The sequence below is a fragment of the Lithobates pipiens genome, unplaced genomic scaffold, assembly GCF_037356315.1.
Source record: "Lithobates pipiens isolate NorthernLeopardFrog02 unplaced genomic scaffold, aLitPip1_a1.2 Scaffold_28, whole genome shotgun sequence".
Lineage (NCBI taxonomy): Eukaryota > Metazoa > Chordata > Amphibia > Anura > Ranidae > Lithobates > Lithobates pipiens.
Window position 1 is genome coordinate 102079691 of NW_027507789.1, and position 16064 is coordinate 102095754.

A 16064-nucleotide genomic window follows, 5' to 3' on the forward strand; every position below is an offset into this window, starting at 1 on the left:
CACCGTGTTAACATCCCTCTTGATTTCTAATGGACAAATACATTTTGGCCCCAACTTCCGGGAAGGCTCAAAATTTGCTGAAGAGAGCCACACCTTGTCCCCAGCTTTAAGAACAGGATTTTCCCTCTTCCTGTTGTCATAGTGCTTCTTGTAGTCCTCTTGACTCTCTGCATAGCCTACTGAAGTGCCTAGTAATTTGTTTGATGTTTAAGTGCAAATTCAGCACAAGGAAGTAAGGTATTACAAAGTTTGTTTAGTTCTTTAAGTCTGGCCATTGCTCAATGATGTATGTCGGCAGAATGGCTCGGGCAGGTATTGAAATTGCTGCCCTGGCATCGCGTGCGCACTGCCGCCGGCGCACGTGTGCCGGTCGGGACTCTGTGAGTCCGGTCGCGGGTCCCGCTGACTCGATCGTCGCGGGTCCCGCTGACTCGCTCGTCGCGGGGTTACCCGCGATCATCTCACGGGGAGGCTGAATGGAGAGATGCCGATGTAAAAAGCATCTCCCCGTTCTGCCTAGCAACAAGTGACACTGATCTCTGCTCCCTGTGATTGGAGCAGAGATCAGTGTTCACTAACACACAGCCCAGCCCCCCACAGTTAGTAACACGCCCCTAGGACACACTTAACCCCTACACTGCCACCCCCTGGTTAACCCCTTCACTGCCAGTGTCATTTACACAGGAATCGGTGCATTTGTATAGCACTGATTGCTGTATAAATGACAATGGTCCCAAAAATGTGTCAAAAATGTCTGATGTGTCCGCCATAATGTCACAGTCACAATAAAAATCGCTGATCACCGCCATTACTAGTAAAAAAAAAAAAAATTATTAATAAAAATGCCATCAAATTACCCCCTATTGTGTAAACGCTATAAATTTGTGCAAACCAATCAATAATCGCTATTGCGATTTTTTTTTTTTTTTTACCAAAAATACGTAGAAGAATAAGTATTGGCCTAAACTGAGGAAAAAAAATGTTTTTTTATATATTTTTGGGGGATATTTATTATAGCAAATAGTAAAAAATAATGCGTTTTTTTCAAACTTGTCACTCTTTTTTTGTTTATAGCGCAAAAAATAAAAAATGCAGGGGTCATCAAATAACACCAAAGGAAAGCTCTATTTGTGGGGGAAAAAAGGACGTCAATTTTGTTTGGGAGCTACGGCGCACGACCGCGCAATTGTCAGTTAAAGCGACGCAGTGCCGAATCACAAAAAGTGGTCTGGTCTTAAGCCAGTAAAATGGTCTGGTCATAAAGTGGTTTAGCGATCTTCAATCTCCAAGAACCCCTGCAAAGAGTTCTCCAAAATCTAGAGATGAACTGCACCCCTCTGTCAGAAACAATTTTGTTCGGTAAACCGTGCAACCTGACTATTTCTTTCAGAAATATATTTGCTGTATCCAAAGCAGGAGTGCGTATGATAGGCAAGAAATGTGCCATTTTGGAGAGACGGTCCACTACCACCAAGATAGTAGTAAACCTTTCGGGGGGGGATCCACTATACAATCCACTTACTACTCGACCCGAATGTAGTGATATATTATATAGTATAGTTTATAGTGGGTAGATAATTAGTAGTTATTATAATGAAGATGGAAGTACTCTTCCGCAGAAACCCAATTGTTCCGTTCACTTTCCAGCACTTTGTGAAGAATATTTTTCAAGAATGTATGGACAACTTTGTGATCATCTACATATATGAAATCCCCATGTTCCCTGCCAATTTTTCCAGAGAGATGCACTTTATTGATTTCCAACACAGAACAAAGTCTTGCAACAGATGGCAAAATCCAACAGAGTAAATATGACAACGCTAGTAAATATACTAGCCTTCAGAGTCCCATGTTTCCTATACCTGTGCCTTCATAATTACACAGCCACAGAATAATCTGAACTTCCACACTGAATGGCTGAGCAATTTGATTGGCCGTTTCCATTTAGGCCTTTGATTTGTTTCTGTCTTTCAGAGTGGCAGACAATGACCTCTAGCCATGAACAGCTGCAGTCGCAAACTGCCCTAATTTGAACATAGCCCAGAGTCACTATCTGTCCCCTTTTCATATGTGTAATTAGATTAACAGATATCACCTTAGCACCCTTTTGATGTGTAGAATGCACTACTTGTCCTGAAATGCTTACATTCCTAATCTGTATTCTTGCATATTAACATCAACAAATCCACTTTGTAACTGGAGCAATGATGGCGGAAAAACCCTTCACGAATCTCTGATAGGAGTTGGCGAAGCCCACAAATCTCTGGATGCCTTTCTTATTGGGGGGAGGGGCTGGCCATTCAAGGATAGCTTTCACCTTTTGTGGGTCCATTGCAATCCCATCTGTGAATATGATAAGGCTCAAGAACTGAATAGAAGTCTATTCAAAGTCACATTTTTCCACCTTAGCATATAGTCCGTGCTTCCTCAGAGTAAGCAGAACTTTCTTCACATGTATTCTATGGTGTTCCAAAGTGGCAGGGAACATGGGGATTTCATATATGTAGACGATCACAAAGTTGTCCATACATTCTTGAAAAATATTCTTCACAAAGTGCTAGAAAGTGAACGGAACATTGCAAAGTCAGAACAGCATAACAAGGTATTTAAAGTGTCCAATTGAGTTCGGAAAGCTGTTTTCCACTCATCCCCTTCACAGATGTGAATAAGTTTAGAGGGCACCTCGCAGATCCAATTTTGTAAAGATCCGGGCAGTTAGAAGTTTTTGGAAGAGTTTGGGGATAATGCCGCGTACACACGATCGAATTGTCTGGGGAACTAGGTCCGCCGGGCCACAATATACCGGACAATTCAGTCGTGTCTGGGCTCCAGCGGACTTTTTCATCGTAAAGTCTGGCACACTTAGAAAATTTGTCCACCGGACTTGGCTTTCAGCGGTCAATCCGTTCGTCAGTGTGCTAGTCTGGCGGACTAAGAATGATGCATGCTCTGAAGCAAGTAAGAGAAGAAAGCTATTGGCTACTGGCTATTGAACTTCCTTTTTCTAGTCCGATCGTACGTGCTGTATGTCATCGCATTAGAAATCGCCGGACTTTCGGAGCGTCCGTGTGTGGCCAAGTCCGTTCATTATAAAGTCAGATTGTTTGCCGGACCAATTCCGCTGGACAATTCGATCGTGTGTACGCGGCATAAGAGGGAGCAGATGGCGATTCTTTATAGTGATTTTGTTAAGCTCCCTGTAGTCCACACATGGTCTCAGTGTGTGGTCTTTCTTCTCAACTAAGAATATTTCAGCACCAACAGGAGAAGAAGATGGATGGATAAATCCCTTTTTTAAGTTCTCACTGACATATTGTCATAGTGATTCAAGTTCAATTTCGGACAGAGGGATTATGTGACCAAAAGGAATTTCAGCACCAGGGAACAACTCAATTTGGCAGTTATACGGCTGGCGAGGTGGAGGGATATCGCTTTGTTTTTGTCCAGAAACTTGTGCTAAGCTGGCGGACAGTCTAGGTACTGGTTGGAAAGTCAGGTAACTTGTAAAGTCTCTGGATTCAGGGGCAAAGCAGTGCAACAGACAGTAAGTGGATGTAAAGGAGACCCTTCTTTTGGCCCAGTCAATTTGTGGGTTAGCCACGGAATTTCCAGGATGACAGGGAACAATCATGAGCACAGAACATCGAAACAGATTCCTGGTGGCCAAAGTCTGTCAAAGTGAAAATAAGTGTAGTCTCTTGTGTGACGGGTCCTGATCTGGGCATGGAATCATCAGCTAAATGTACCTCCAGTCTCTGTCTTTTGGTGTGGAGAGGTATACAAAGTTTTTTTGCCAGGGACAAGTCCAGAAAGCAGCTACATGCACCAAAATAAATTATTGCTAGATGCCTGACCCCCCCCCCCCCCCCTCCGCCACCTGCAACAAGGCAGGGAGAATAAGGTGAGATGAGAAGATCTACGTGGGGAAGATTTATTGGGTCTCACTGGATAGTTGTGCAGAAAATGTCCGGCTCCTCCGCAATACAGACACAGATTGGCTTGCCTGGCGGCGTAGTCTCTCATCAGAGTTTAAGGCAGAGTTAACCAGGCCAATCTGCATAGGTTCTCCTTTGGAAGCAGCTGTGGTAGAGGGTCCAGACACAGATGTAGGAGCAGGTGGAACTTTGGGCAAAATCCCAAGTAGGCCTGATATCTTGGGACCGTTCTGACTTCCGCTCCCACAAGCATCTGTTGAGTTGAATAGCCAGCTGGATGAGACCTTCTGGTGAAAAGGGGGTCTCTACTCAAGCCAGCTCATCCTTGAGGGCTTCAAACAGACCCAGCCAGTATTGGTATCTAAGAGCCTCCTTGTTCCACCCCACATCTGCAGACCACTTGCGAAAGTCCTCTGTACACTCTTCCGCTGGGTGCCGTCCTGCTCTAAGGTAAGTACTTGGCTGAAGAGCCAAATTTAACAGGCAGGCATTCTTGAGCGCTCAAACTTCCTTCGGTCACATGAAAAACATTCAGGAGTTGGCACCCTTGTTTCATAAGGTGGAACCACCACAGTAGGAGCAGAGGTTGTGCGTTCCTGGGCTGATGAGGTACACTGAGGACAGTGGGTGCTAGAATCTATCACACCCTGCACGTACCACCGAACATGGGCAACCACTGATGTTTTCCAAGCAATAAAGTTGATCAAAGTTGAATAAAAATCTAACGCGCCCCTCCCTGCACGCATATATAAACGTTGATCATACCACACGTGAAGTATCGCCAGGATACAGAGCAAGAGCAATAATTCTAGCACCAGACCTCCCTGTGTAATTCTAAACTTGCAACCTGTAAAGGCTTTTAAAACGCCACTAATCGAGATTTTTAGGTACCGTAGCTTGGCGTCGCTCCACGGGTGTACGCATTTTAACAGTTCAAAGTTTGGTATCCATTTACCCAGTATAACATCATGTTTTATATTTAAACAAATGTGTATTATATAGTGTTTCTGTGCAAAAAAAAATCACGAATCTCCAAAATTTTGCATTTTAAAAACCGCTGCGCAAATACCATGTGAAATTAAACATTTGCAACACCCACCATTTTATTCTCTAGGGCCTCTGCTAAAAATATATATATAATGTTTGGGGATTCTAAGTAATTTTCTAGCAAAAAAATTATTGTTATATGTAGGAGAGAAACTTCAGAATTGGCCTGGGTGGGAACTGATTAATCATGTCAGTCTGACACAACGCTACACCGATCTTGGTAAAGAGCCTCTGACGGAGGCTTTTGTCACGACCACTCGGGCACTCCGATCGTATTCAAGGGACTCACCTGTAGAGATCCGTCGTGGAGAACTCGTCGTTTTCCGTTGACGCGCGCTAAAGCCAACGAGCGCATCCGCGTCAACACGAACGCACGCGCACACGCACGTAGGTCACGAACGGGGGCACGTCTACGTGTGAGGGCGCGCTGACCCGTCGTACGTCCGCTTGGCGCCCTAAGGCCTATTTAAGTCACCAGTTCCCTTCCACCCGTGCTGTCCGGTCTACAGCGTGTCCGTGATCCATACTATTCGTAAACCTGAACCTGTTACCTGATTCCTGACTTCCGGCTTGTTCTCTGATTCTGATTGACTGCTGCCTGCCCACGACTCCTGCTTGCTCGACTACGCTTTTGCCTTATCCCTCTGTACCACGCTGATCGTATCCTGCTGACCCGGCCTGTATCTGACTACCGCAGTTCCTGCTACCTACCTGAGCTCCTGTTCTACGGGACGTCTATTCACCAGCCAGTCTCCGCACAAGTGCTTACCTGCTACTGTCAAGTGTCGTTCTCTGTTCCAGCCTGTTGTCTGTGCCAGCTGACCATCTGGACCTTTACCACCTGCCAGGCACTTGTGCCCCCTGAACTGTTGAAGCACCTGTTCCCATCTCCAGGGGCTCAATAGCCAGGGGATACGAGGGGCCGCTCCCTGCATTCCGGGCTCCATCACCAGGTACGTGACAGCTTTTTACCACGTGATCAGCCGTTTCCATCAGTGCCCATCATCAGTGACACCTCATCGGTGCCACCTCATCAGTGCTTGTCAGTGTAGCCTCATAAGTGCTGTCATTGAAGGAGAAAACTTTCTCATTTACAAAACTTTATAACGGAAGCAAAGAAAAAAATGTTTTTCCTAAATTCTCTGTCTTTTTTTTATTTGTTGTGCAAAAAATAAAAACACCAGCAGTGATCAAATACCACCAAAAGGAAAGCTCTATTTGTGGGAACAGTGTAGCATGACTGTGCAATTATCATTCAAAGTGCGACAGCACTGAAAGCTAAAAATTGTCTTGGGCAGGAAGGGGGTGAAAGTGCTTGGTATTAAAGTGGTTAAATATTGCTTACTTTCTTGCAGGTATTCAAGAAATCTTCTTTATCTGTGAACTACAAAATACTTCCTGAAAAACTGAAAAAGATTCTGAAGGGTTTGAGAGAGACTTACAAAGAAGTCAAGTTTGATTTTAATGAAAAGTCAGGCATCTGTGAGATAAGTGGATCATACACAAACATTCAGACACTGAGCCAAGAGATTATTAAACGCATTGAATTTGACCATGGAAGCTCAAAGGAAAATTCATCAAACACACACAGGGAAGCAGAGACTAACCAGCCTACACTTAGAAAACATTTTAATGTGCCAGTGGTCTCACAAGTCAGAGATCATACATCTTCAAGACCATATGTCAGTGCTGAACCAGTACATTATTTGGCAAGAGGTGAAACCACTGAACAGCTACAGGAACCATTTGTTTGGGACTCTGATATTTTCAGGTATATAAAGCAATTTTACAATTTTAAGTACAGAGAATTATTAAACAAGTACAATGTTCAAGCAGTTGAGGAGAGTTCTGATGAAATCACCACAATTTATCTACAGACCCCACATGGAGATAAGGATTGCATGAAACATTTGAGAGATGCAAAGATCAATCTTATGGAGCTTTACCAGGGGTTGGAATTAATTCTTCGGAAAGAACAAATCGACAAGAGAGACTGGATTGGCGATAAGGATACTCACAGGCTATTGTTGGAAGAACTCAAAACCCTATTTCCTTTACTCCTTTGCCATGAAGATGATCAATATATCTTCCTTATTGGAAACAGTGGTGATGTGGCTCTAGGCAAACAACACATCTGTGATGTACATGTGAAGCTTAATAATCCATCTAGCCTTCTACAGTCATATAATATGCAAGCTACAGGAGGCCAGTTGAGCTATTCAGGAGGAAAAAGAGATTTCACACCACTTCCATTTAACAGTTATGAAATTAAAGGGGGAAGCAGAATTTCTGCCACGTTGAATCCATCCACAGGCAGCAATGCATACTTGAAGAGCCATCTAGATGAGAAATACCTAACATCCTCCAGTAGTAACAACAAACAGCACATTGATCTTGAGCATTCTGCACGTAGTAACAAGACACTGGGGACAAGTGATTATACCACATCATCTTATATTAATAAAGTGGAAGACTGCAGCCTTTCGCAAATCAGTGAGAAATCCGGTAGCAAAGATTTAGCACAGATCAAAAAAATGGATGTTCTTCCTGCACTACAAACTGGTAGAGTAGACATAAGACAGGCCAAATCCACTACACAAAGTGTAGGAAAACTTCAACCTGTCCGAATCACTAAAGCCTCAAGTGAGTATCCCTGCTCTAGCTGGATAGATGTTCTCCCTCAGTCCATACAGTTTAATCCAGCAGAAGTCAAACTTAGAAGATCTAATAGCTTTTGCAGTGTTTCTGCCAAAGATTCATCTGATCGTCAAGAAGGAACATCAGAAATAAAAGATGAACTACCTATGGAAGATTGGCTTTGGCATTATATGAAAGAGTTTCACAAATCAGACATTGACACTTGGTGTGCTGAAGTCACATTGACAGAGGAGAAACTCTGTGAATTCACTGTGTTAAAATTAAATGCATCTAGCAAAACTAAGTTGTGGTTTGCAAAGGATCGTATGCAATCACTGTACAAGGAAAAACTTCAGAATTGTACAAAAACGTACTTTCAGTACTCCAGGCTTGGAGTTAAAGGTCCAAATGATACAAAAATCAAAGAGTGGTGCAATGTATTCCACAATTGCTCTGACAAGCTGAGTTTAAAAGTGGGGAAAGATGCACTGCTTCTTGTATATCCTAAAGTAATAGAAAACAAAGTTCTCGAACAATGTGCTCGTTTTTTGGTTAAAAGTAAACACCCTGACAACTTATCTTTGGTAAATAATGTTCACTCAACTTTAACAACCGTTATAAAGGAGCAAGAGAATGAGCCGGATTATTCTGTGAAGTATTTAGAAAGAAATTACTTGAAAGGTCCAGAAGATTTTACCACTGAATTTAATAAAAGTGAATTTATGACACCTACAGAGGATGAGAAAAAATCTCTAGTTGATAGAAAAAATGAAAGCTTTATTGAAGATAAAGCCTCTTTCAGCAATTTCTTTCCAGCATTACAAAATGAAAATATACAGAAACCTCTTCAGTTTCAGGAAACTCCAGATTTCCTAAAATCAGATATTGTTTTAAAGGATCCAGAGGGACTTCATTTAAAGAGTTTTGACCTCAATAATTACCAGGCAGATGTCTGTGATTCATCTTTAGCAAAAATAATCCATTCTTCTAGTAATCCATCTAAGCTGAGGAGACCTGCAGTAGGACAAGAGTCTGAGCCAGTTGATAGAGTTTGTGACCACTGCAAGAGAGATGACAAAGCAAGTACACTAGCCTGTGGCCACCATATCTGTGATAACTGCCATTCAGAATTCAAGGACTCTTGTCGTGTGTGCTCTGACAAAAAAGTATGCAGTAACAAAAATGCATTAAATGCTACTATGACCTATAGTAGCATGTCTCTACCCCTAACAGGATATGATCGACACACTAGTATAAAAATTAAATATGAAGTTCCTGATGGAGTACAGAAGGTAAGAGCTTTATTATTGATTTTGGTGTATGTTGATGCACGGTATAAGTGGATTCAAACCACAGGGAGGCAAAAGGCAGATTAACCTGTCAAAGTGGTAGGTAAACCAGGAAAACCATGATCCACAGCCACTTTGTCAGGAAATGCTGAGTTGCACAGCATAGGAGCAATAAAAAAAGCCTTATGTATCCATTAAGCATGAGAACACTGCCTACTAATGGGTAGAGCCTTGTTCACAGAAGCAACATCATCCAAGATGCAACTAAGGCTGGATTCACACCGATGCATTTTATGCTTTTTGGATTTTGCAGATTGGCTCTACAGAACGTGTTTCATAGGAAACCATGTTAAATGGACTGCAGTGGAATCTACAAAATGCAAAAAGCACTAAAACCGCATAGTTGTGAATCCAGCGTTAGTCTGACCCTGGAGTTGATGTTATGTTTAGGATCCCTAAAGAGGGCAATCCAGTAGATCTTGACAAAGTTTCTCTGCCACAATGTATTTAGAGAATAGGTTTGTTGGTTTATCTGCTTCTTTGACTAAATCATTTTAGCCAATACAGCTACACTTTCTCTTAGCTCAGCTCTGATATTATTTTACTCTTTACAAATTTACTATTACACATTACTGAGTCTGAAAGGATTGGTTTATTTGTCAGTTTTGATATTGTTTTTCATGTAAAACCTGGGTCTTCTACGGACGCTGGTAACAAAAAAGGGTCAGTTTACTGTGGTTACTACATTATGATTTAAAAGTGTTTGTTTTTATACCTATACAGTATTCATGTCAGGTGTTTTATAAGTCTTTTCACAGTTTAAAACATTAACATCAGATGTACTTTATAAATGTTACACATGTATAGTGCACACTGTTTGAAAGCAGTGTTCAACCCAAGAACAAATATTTTTTTAAATGCAGCTTACCAATTCTTAGATGTGATGGCTGCATTTGTTTTCTTTTTTAGGCTTTTCTTTCCTATAGCTTCACCTGGTGATCCAGCCAGTAAGTCTGTTGTTTTTCAACTTGCAGACAAAGCTGTTCAGACAAAATAGCATTTAGACATACCAATGTACATTCACCGGCCACTTTATTAAGTACACCTGTTCAATTGCTTGGTAACACAAATTGCTAATCAGTCAATTACATGGCAGCATGCATTTAGCCATCTAGACGTGGTAAAGACGACTTGCTGAAGTTCAAACCAAGCATCAGAATGGAGAAGAAAAGGGATTTAGGTGACTTTGAACGTGGCATGGTTGTAAGTGCCAGACAGGCTGGTCTGAATATTTCAAAAACTGCTGATGTACTGGGATTTCATATACAACCATCTCTAGGGTTTACAGAGAATGGTCCAAAAAAGAGAAAATATCCAGTAAGCGGCACTTGTGTGGACAAAAAATGCCTTGTTGATGTCAGAGGAGAATAGGCAGACTGGTTCGAGATGATAGAAAGGCAACAGTGAGCCTTGAAATGGAATTTGTTTTGGACTTTTTAGGCACAGGTATACACGTTTTCATAAAAATATAATATTTTATTACAAAAGTTAAAAAATCATTTACAAAAAATATTACATAAAGCACATAATGCCTAAGAGGAGTTCAATCAAAACCAATACCACTAGAACCACCATAACTTTATCTTGGTAGTAGACAAAGGTCTGTATTTAGATGATAGCTCATGTCCATATAGGCTCGTGGAAGTGGATATGATGAAGTTGCTCTACATGTTGCTTCCTCAGGAGCTTTAGGAAAGTGTTCTAAATAAGCACAGAAAAAAAGGAAACCATATAGTTAAAAAAATGATCATAATAACAATTGGTATTCAAGACAATTACAACAATGTCTCACATACATCAACACACAGACTGGCTCCTGCTGGCTTAGGACTACTGATACACTGCAACCACACAATGGAGCATGCCACAACTATGGGGATGCACATAAGCACGAAGGCCACCACCGATTGCTCAGTACATCAAAAAAGGAGGGGGGAGTGTAAACCTTATATGGAATTGTATCAAAGTAATTAAAGTTATCCTTGGGGTTCAAAATAAAAATAGACCTACAGGATAAATATAAGCAAGGGAGTAAACTCAATACATAACGCATAGAGAAATCATCTTCAAATTTTTGTGGAGAATGTTGATCATGGGGAAAAGACAACCAGAAGAGATAAAACGGGCAGGTGATATACCAAAGGTCCTCGCTCCTAAGGTTATCTAAATAGTAATAATACAATAAGTTAAATATATAAAATAAAAAGTATATATAGGAGGTAACATATGGGAGTACAGTGCACTCACCCAGAAGTCTAACTAATCACCAAAGGTTGCTTCATATGCACTGAAAGCCAGCAATGTTAGGAATCCATACTTTAATAATTAAAAATGCTTCATCTAAAGCCTTGTACACACGGTCGGAGAATCCGTCGGAATGTGTCCTATCGGACCGTTTCGTCGGATAATCCGACTGTGTGTGGTATGCATCGGACTGATTCCGTCCGAATCTCCGCCGGACCCAATTTTCCAACATGTTGGAAATATTTCCCGACCAACTGGGCCGGTCGAACCTAATCCGATCATGTGTAGAGCATTTTGATCGGACCAAGTGCCACGCATGCTCACATTCAGATTGCGACACGGAAGTGCTCGTTCAGGTAAAACTACTGCTCGTAAGCGATATAGCACATTCGTCACGCTGCAATGTTAAAAATTCTTTCATCAAGCGCATTCTCTTGTTCTTTACAATGCTGCAAGAACGAACTTCTTTTGATGCTCAGTCTCACACACTTCTCCCGAACGGATTTCATTACTCTTTTTTAACCATTTCAGCAATACAATTTTAGTTTGCGTCACATCTACACAATTTTAGATTAGTTTTTTTCTTTTTTGGATGTTTTTGGGGGGGGGGGGATTCCCTAAAAATCTCCTTTAAAGACAGTTTGCTCATTTCTCCTTATTTTTTTTATTTTTTTTTGTGTGTAAACTTACAACAACAACATTATTGTATTTTTTATATTTTCTTTCTCTTTTTTTTAATCTACAGGAGGTTGTTTAGTGTTGTTACCCCTTGTTATTTAGTTCTCTTTGTATTTTTGAAATGTACCTGCCTGCTCACAAATAAACTGTACTTTTTGAATGAAAACACATTACACAAGTATTTCATCAAACAAAAAAAAAATGTATTTTGTTCGCTAGAAACTAAAAATAGGAACGCAGCACTGGAGAAACTTCTTAACTTTGGTGCAGCCTTTGGCCCCCAGGGCAGACATGACTAAATTAGATATTAAAAAATTGGTGGCCTGAGGAGTAGATATCTCAGGGAGAGAAGTCTGGTCCTGAAGTCCTAGAGAGCAGGAAATTCAGATGCCATTTTTGTCCCCAGGATGTGGATCTTCAAGAGGCTGCATCTTCTGGCACACCAGACTCAACCCAGGCCATCACTCTCTTGTCTTCCTTCAGGACTTCCCACCAGGCATCTTTCCAGGCTGTGGCTGGGCTCCTGGGCAGGAGGAGGAGGAGGAGGAGGGCGTTGGTGGACCTCCTGGCTGCCACTTGCCACAGCCTCCCCCTGACTGAGGTCATCCTGTGTATGAAAAGGGGACATAGTTTTAGTTTTTTGATCATCAATCACACCATTTTGTGCTCCTGGCTTTTGCTAAATGAATGTTACCAAATAGAACAGACTATCATTCTGAGACCAGCATTTTTCTTTCCCGTCCTAATCATTTTTGGTCACTGCTGTCTCTTGAGATGTAAACCACTTTGAGAAATCACAACTTACTGATCAATAAGAACATCTAGTTAACATCATTAAATGTAACACAAGAAATATGTTCAATAATGCAATGGAAGGCCCAGGTTGAACATCAGAAGCCTCAGCTGGGGGTGAAGGATGCCTTGGAGGAAGCCTGGAGAGTGGGGGCCTGATTGGTGGCCTGGGTACCCCTTGGTCTACCAGAAAATGCAGCAAGTGCACCATCCTGGGGTAATAAACAGCATCTGTATATCCTGCTCTCAAGGACTCCAGGTGCTTCTTTCTCTCCCTGAGATATGTCATCTTCATGGCCACAATTTTTCGATTCAGATAGGTCATGTCTGCCGTGGGGACCATGATCCGCAACAAAGCAAGAAGTTTCTCCAGTGCTGCATTCCTCTTTGATCTGTCAGTATAAAACTTGTTGTGGAACTGCCACAGGCAGGGCATCTCCATGTACAGTTCTATGAATAGCCCCATAAAGTTGGCATTTGTGAATGGATCCATATTGTCTGCAAGACACAACACAAGACAAAACCTCAAATACTAATAATGCAATTAAAATACCTCCTAATCTTGTCCCAACATCGGCCTAGATAGAAGCAGTCTAGTCTAGTGAAGCACCAATTTAAAAATGTTACCTTCGTTTCCACATTCGTCGCGTCCGTGCCTCACACTCTCCTCCCAGATCGTACGGACGATACACACATGTTGCATTTTATATACAGTGCGCATGCGTGGAAATTCCGCCCGCCCCTGACGTTCTTTCCAGACTATTCCCCGCCCCTTCGCTTCCCACGCAGTGGGGAGAGCACATGGCAGAGAGAACGCAGGTGTGCACTAATAGTTCCACTAACGAGGAGGAGGGTGAGGAAGGCCCGGAGCCTGAAACGTCCCGATCCAGAAAGACAAGATTTAAGGCCTCAAATATGTCTTTTGGAGAGATGTTGGAGATGGTCGACATATTGAACAGGACAGACTATGATGGGAAGTATGGACCTTACCCAAACCCAAATATCAGAAAGGCCAAGATCATGAATAAAGTTGTGAAGAGTCTTCTGAAGAATTTTGGGGTACGCCGATCCAAGGATCAACTGAGAAAACGCTGGTCAGACCTGAAACTGAGGGAGCACGAGCAGTACCTAAGGATCAAGCATGTTCTTAAAAAAAGTAAGTAGTTGTCGTGTGTTAATATGATTATTCTTGCTTGCATACATGCTCCATGTGCTTTGATTTCATGTTGTGTATTTTAAAATGGCCACTTTCAAGGTCATGGTTTCATTCGTTCGTATGAAACATCGTTCTGCAGGGAAGTATTCCAGCTTAACAAAGTGTCCCCAATAATGTTCTCACCTTGTAACTCGCCCCAAAAACACAATTGTACAACACTTCCAAGCAATGTTTCATATTCCTATTTCTGCCCTCTGTGTGCTAATTAATCTTTGTTTACATTCTCATAGGGGAGAGAAGACTCGGCAAGTATGAGGCCACCAGGGACCACACCCCTCCCAAAGAAGGCCAACTTCCAAAAGCAGAAACAGAGGAGCAGGAGGAGGAAGGAGAGATTGTGGAGGTTGGACAAATTCTCACCACAACAGGTGAGTGTCGGAGAACACAGCTCCCGGTAAGCTCATCAATGTATATCACCATATTTGGATTATATGGTGTATTTGTTTGCTTTGTTTTGTAGGTGATGTGGAAGAAGATTCCTGTTTTACCAGTGAAAGTGCCCAGATCTTGATCGGGGAGATAATGGGGTGCAATCGGGATTTGGAAATTGTACAACAAAACATCAATGATGTTAAAAATAAAATGAAGAACATCATTGATGTTTTGGGGAGAGTGTGAAAACTCAAAAACTAGATAGGGTTTTATTTTTGCTTTTTAACATAAAATTTTTGTATTTTGCAAAATAAAAAATTTGGAAGATGCACAGAGTGTGTAAACATGCGCTATCTCCCATCATGGGGGATCAATGTACATGTTTTGTGTAAAGTGTCTGAGATGAAGGGGTTGCAGCCCCAAAGCATGTACATTGATCCCCCATGATGGGAGATAGCACATGTTGACACACTGTGTGCATCTTCCAAATGTGTTTTTTTCAGGGGTCACACCCCATGTGATGAAGGCAATATCAGCCCAGTTTGTACATACTCATGTCTGATATTGTCTTCACTTTTCAAAGTTGAACTTTGTAAGTTCCTGTGTTCTGTATTTTACGGTTTGATACATGCCTGTTTACACAAAAAAAACAAGTAAAAAAAATATGATTAAACTCTGTTTTGGATACACAAAATCTCTTGGTTTGTTGTAAAAACCTTTAATAAAAGCACATATGAATGTGCTTGTATTAAAAAGTTGAATTCTCAACAATGTGTGGCTTCTTTTTTCATTGGGCATAAAATGTATTTGTAGTCAAATTTGAGTTTGTGCTGAGAAGGAGTGCGATTTACTAAAGGCAACTCCACTTTGCACTCCAAGTGCAGTTTCAGGTGTACTTTTGCAGTGCACTTGTAGTGCATAGTGGATGTGCCTTTAGTAAAAAGCACCCACAGTGAGGTGTAAATTTGGACAATCATGCCATTTTGGGCAATCATGCCATGGTGCTGAAAATTAGCACAATTTTGATCAGTAATGCACTACATACATTAGTTAACAAAAAGAAGGTGTGTGTGTGTAGCAGACCCACAACATAATAAGATTATCTGAAGAGACTGTCCCCTCATCTCGCTCTGAACTTGGGTTTGCACTGTTGGTGAAAAAGTCACAACTTTAATAAAACTGGCAAAGTGGGAGGCCACAGTCTGCCATTCCTGTGGCGTGGAAGGACACTGTGTAGTGAAACAAGAACAAAAACTAGTAATTTGACAAATCAACATTGCATGCAGATTAGACACCCACATTTTTTGACAAAATTAGTATAACATTTTTTTAACTGAGTATTTAAAGCCTAAAGTATAAGGTCCCCTTATGAGAGTCATAACCCCCTATCCCCCCCCCCTCCCCCATCTGATGGGCCCTTGCTAAAAAATGAAGGGGGATGTTTAGGACAGGTAACCCTCTCCACTTGATTAAGAGCTGAATGCCTAAATAATGTGTGATACTTTGGGAAGCCCCTCCTTAGTTACACTATTGGCAGCCCACCGGACAGGTAAAAAGTGTCATAATAACAAAATGGAAGCACATTTTGACATTCTACTTATTACATAGCAAGAAAATTAATGTGTTAAAAAAATAAAAATAGCATTTGAAAGTATTGAGGCAGGCCCTTACACTACATGCTTTGGTGAATTTGTCCATAAATGTGATCATGAAAAAGGTATTTAGAGTGTGTATTGGGTTGGGTCAAGTCATCAGATAGAGGATTGCTATCAGCTGAGCTAGCAGTTGGGGAGA

At 41.6% G+C, this 16064-nt stretch overlaps 1 protein-coding gene across 5 annotated transcripts in view; it reads left to right on the plus strand.

The window, feature by feature from the left end:
- Nucleotides 1–16064, plus strand: part of LOC143935546 (uncharacterized) — a 445466-nt gene that overhangs the window by 158309 nt on the left and 271093 nt on the right. For all 5 annotated transcript variants that reach the window (XM_077459495.1, XM_077459494.1, XM_077459497.1 and 2 more), the window contains one exon: nt 6338–8911. In XM_077459495.1, coding sequence (XP_077315621.1) covers nt 6338–8911 — 2574 coding nt within the window. The remainder of the gene's footprint in view (nt 1–6337; nt 8912–16064) is intronic.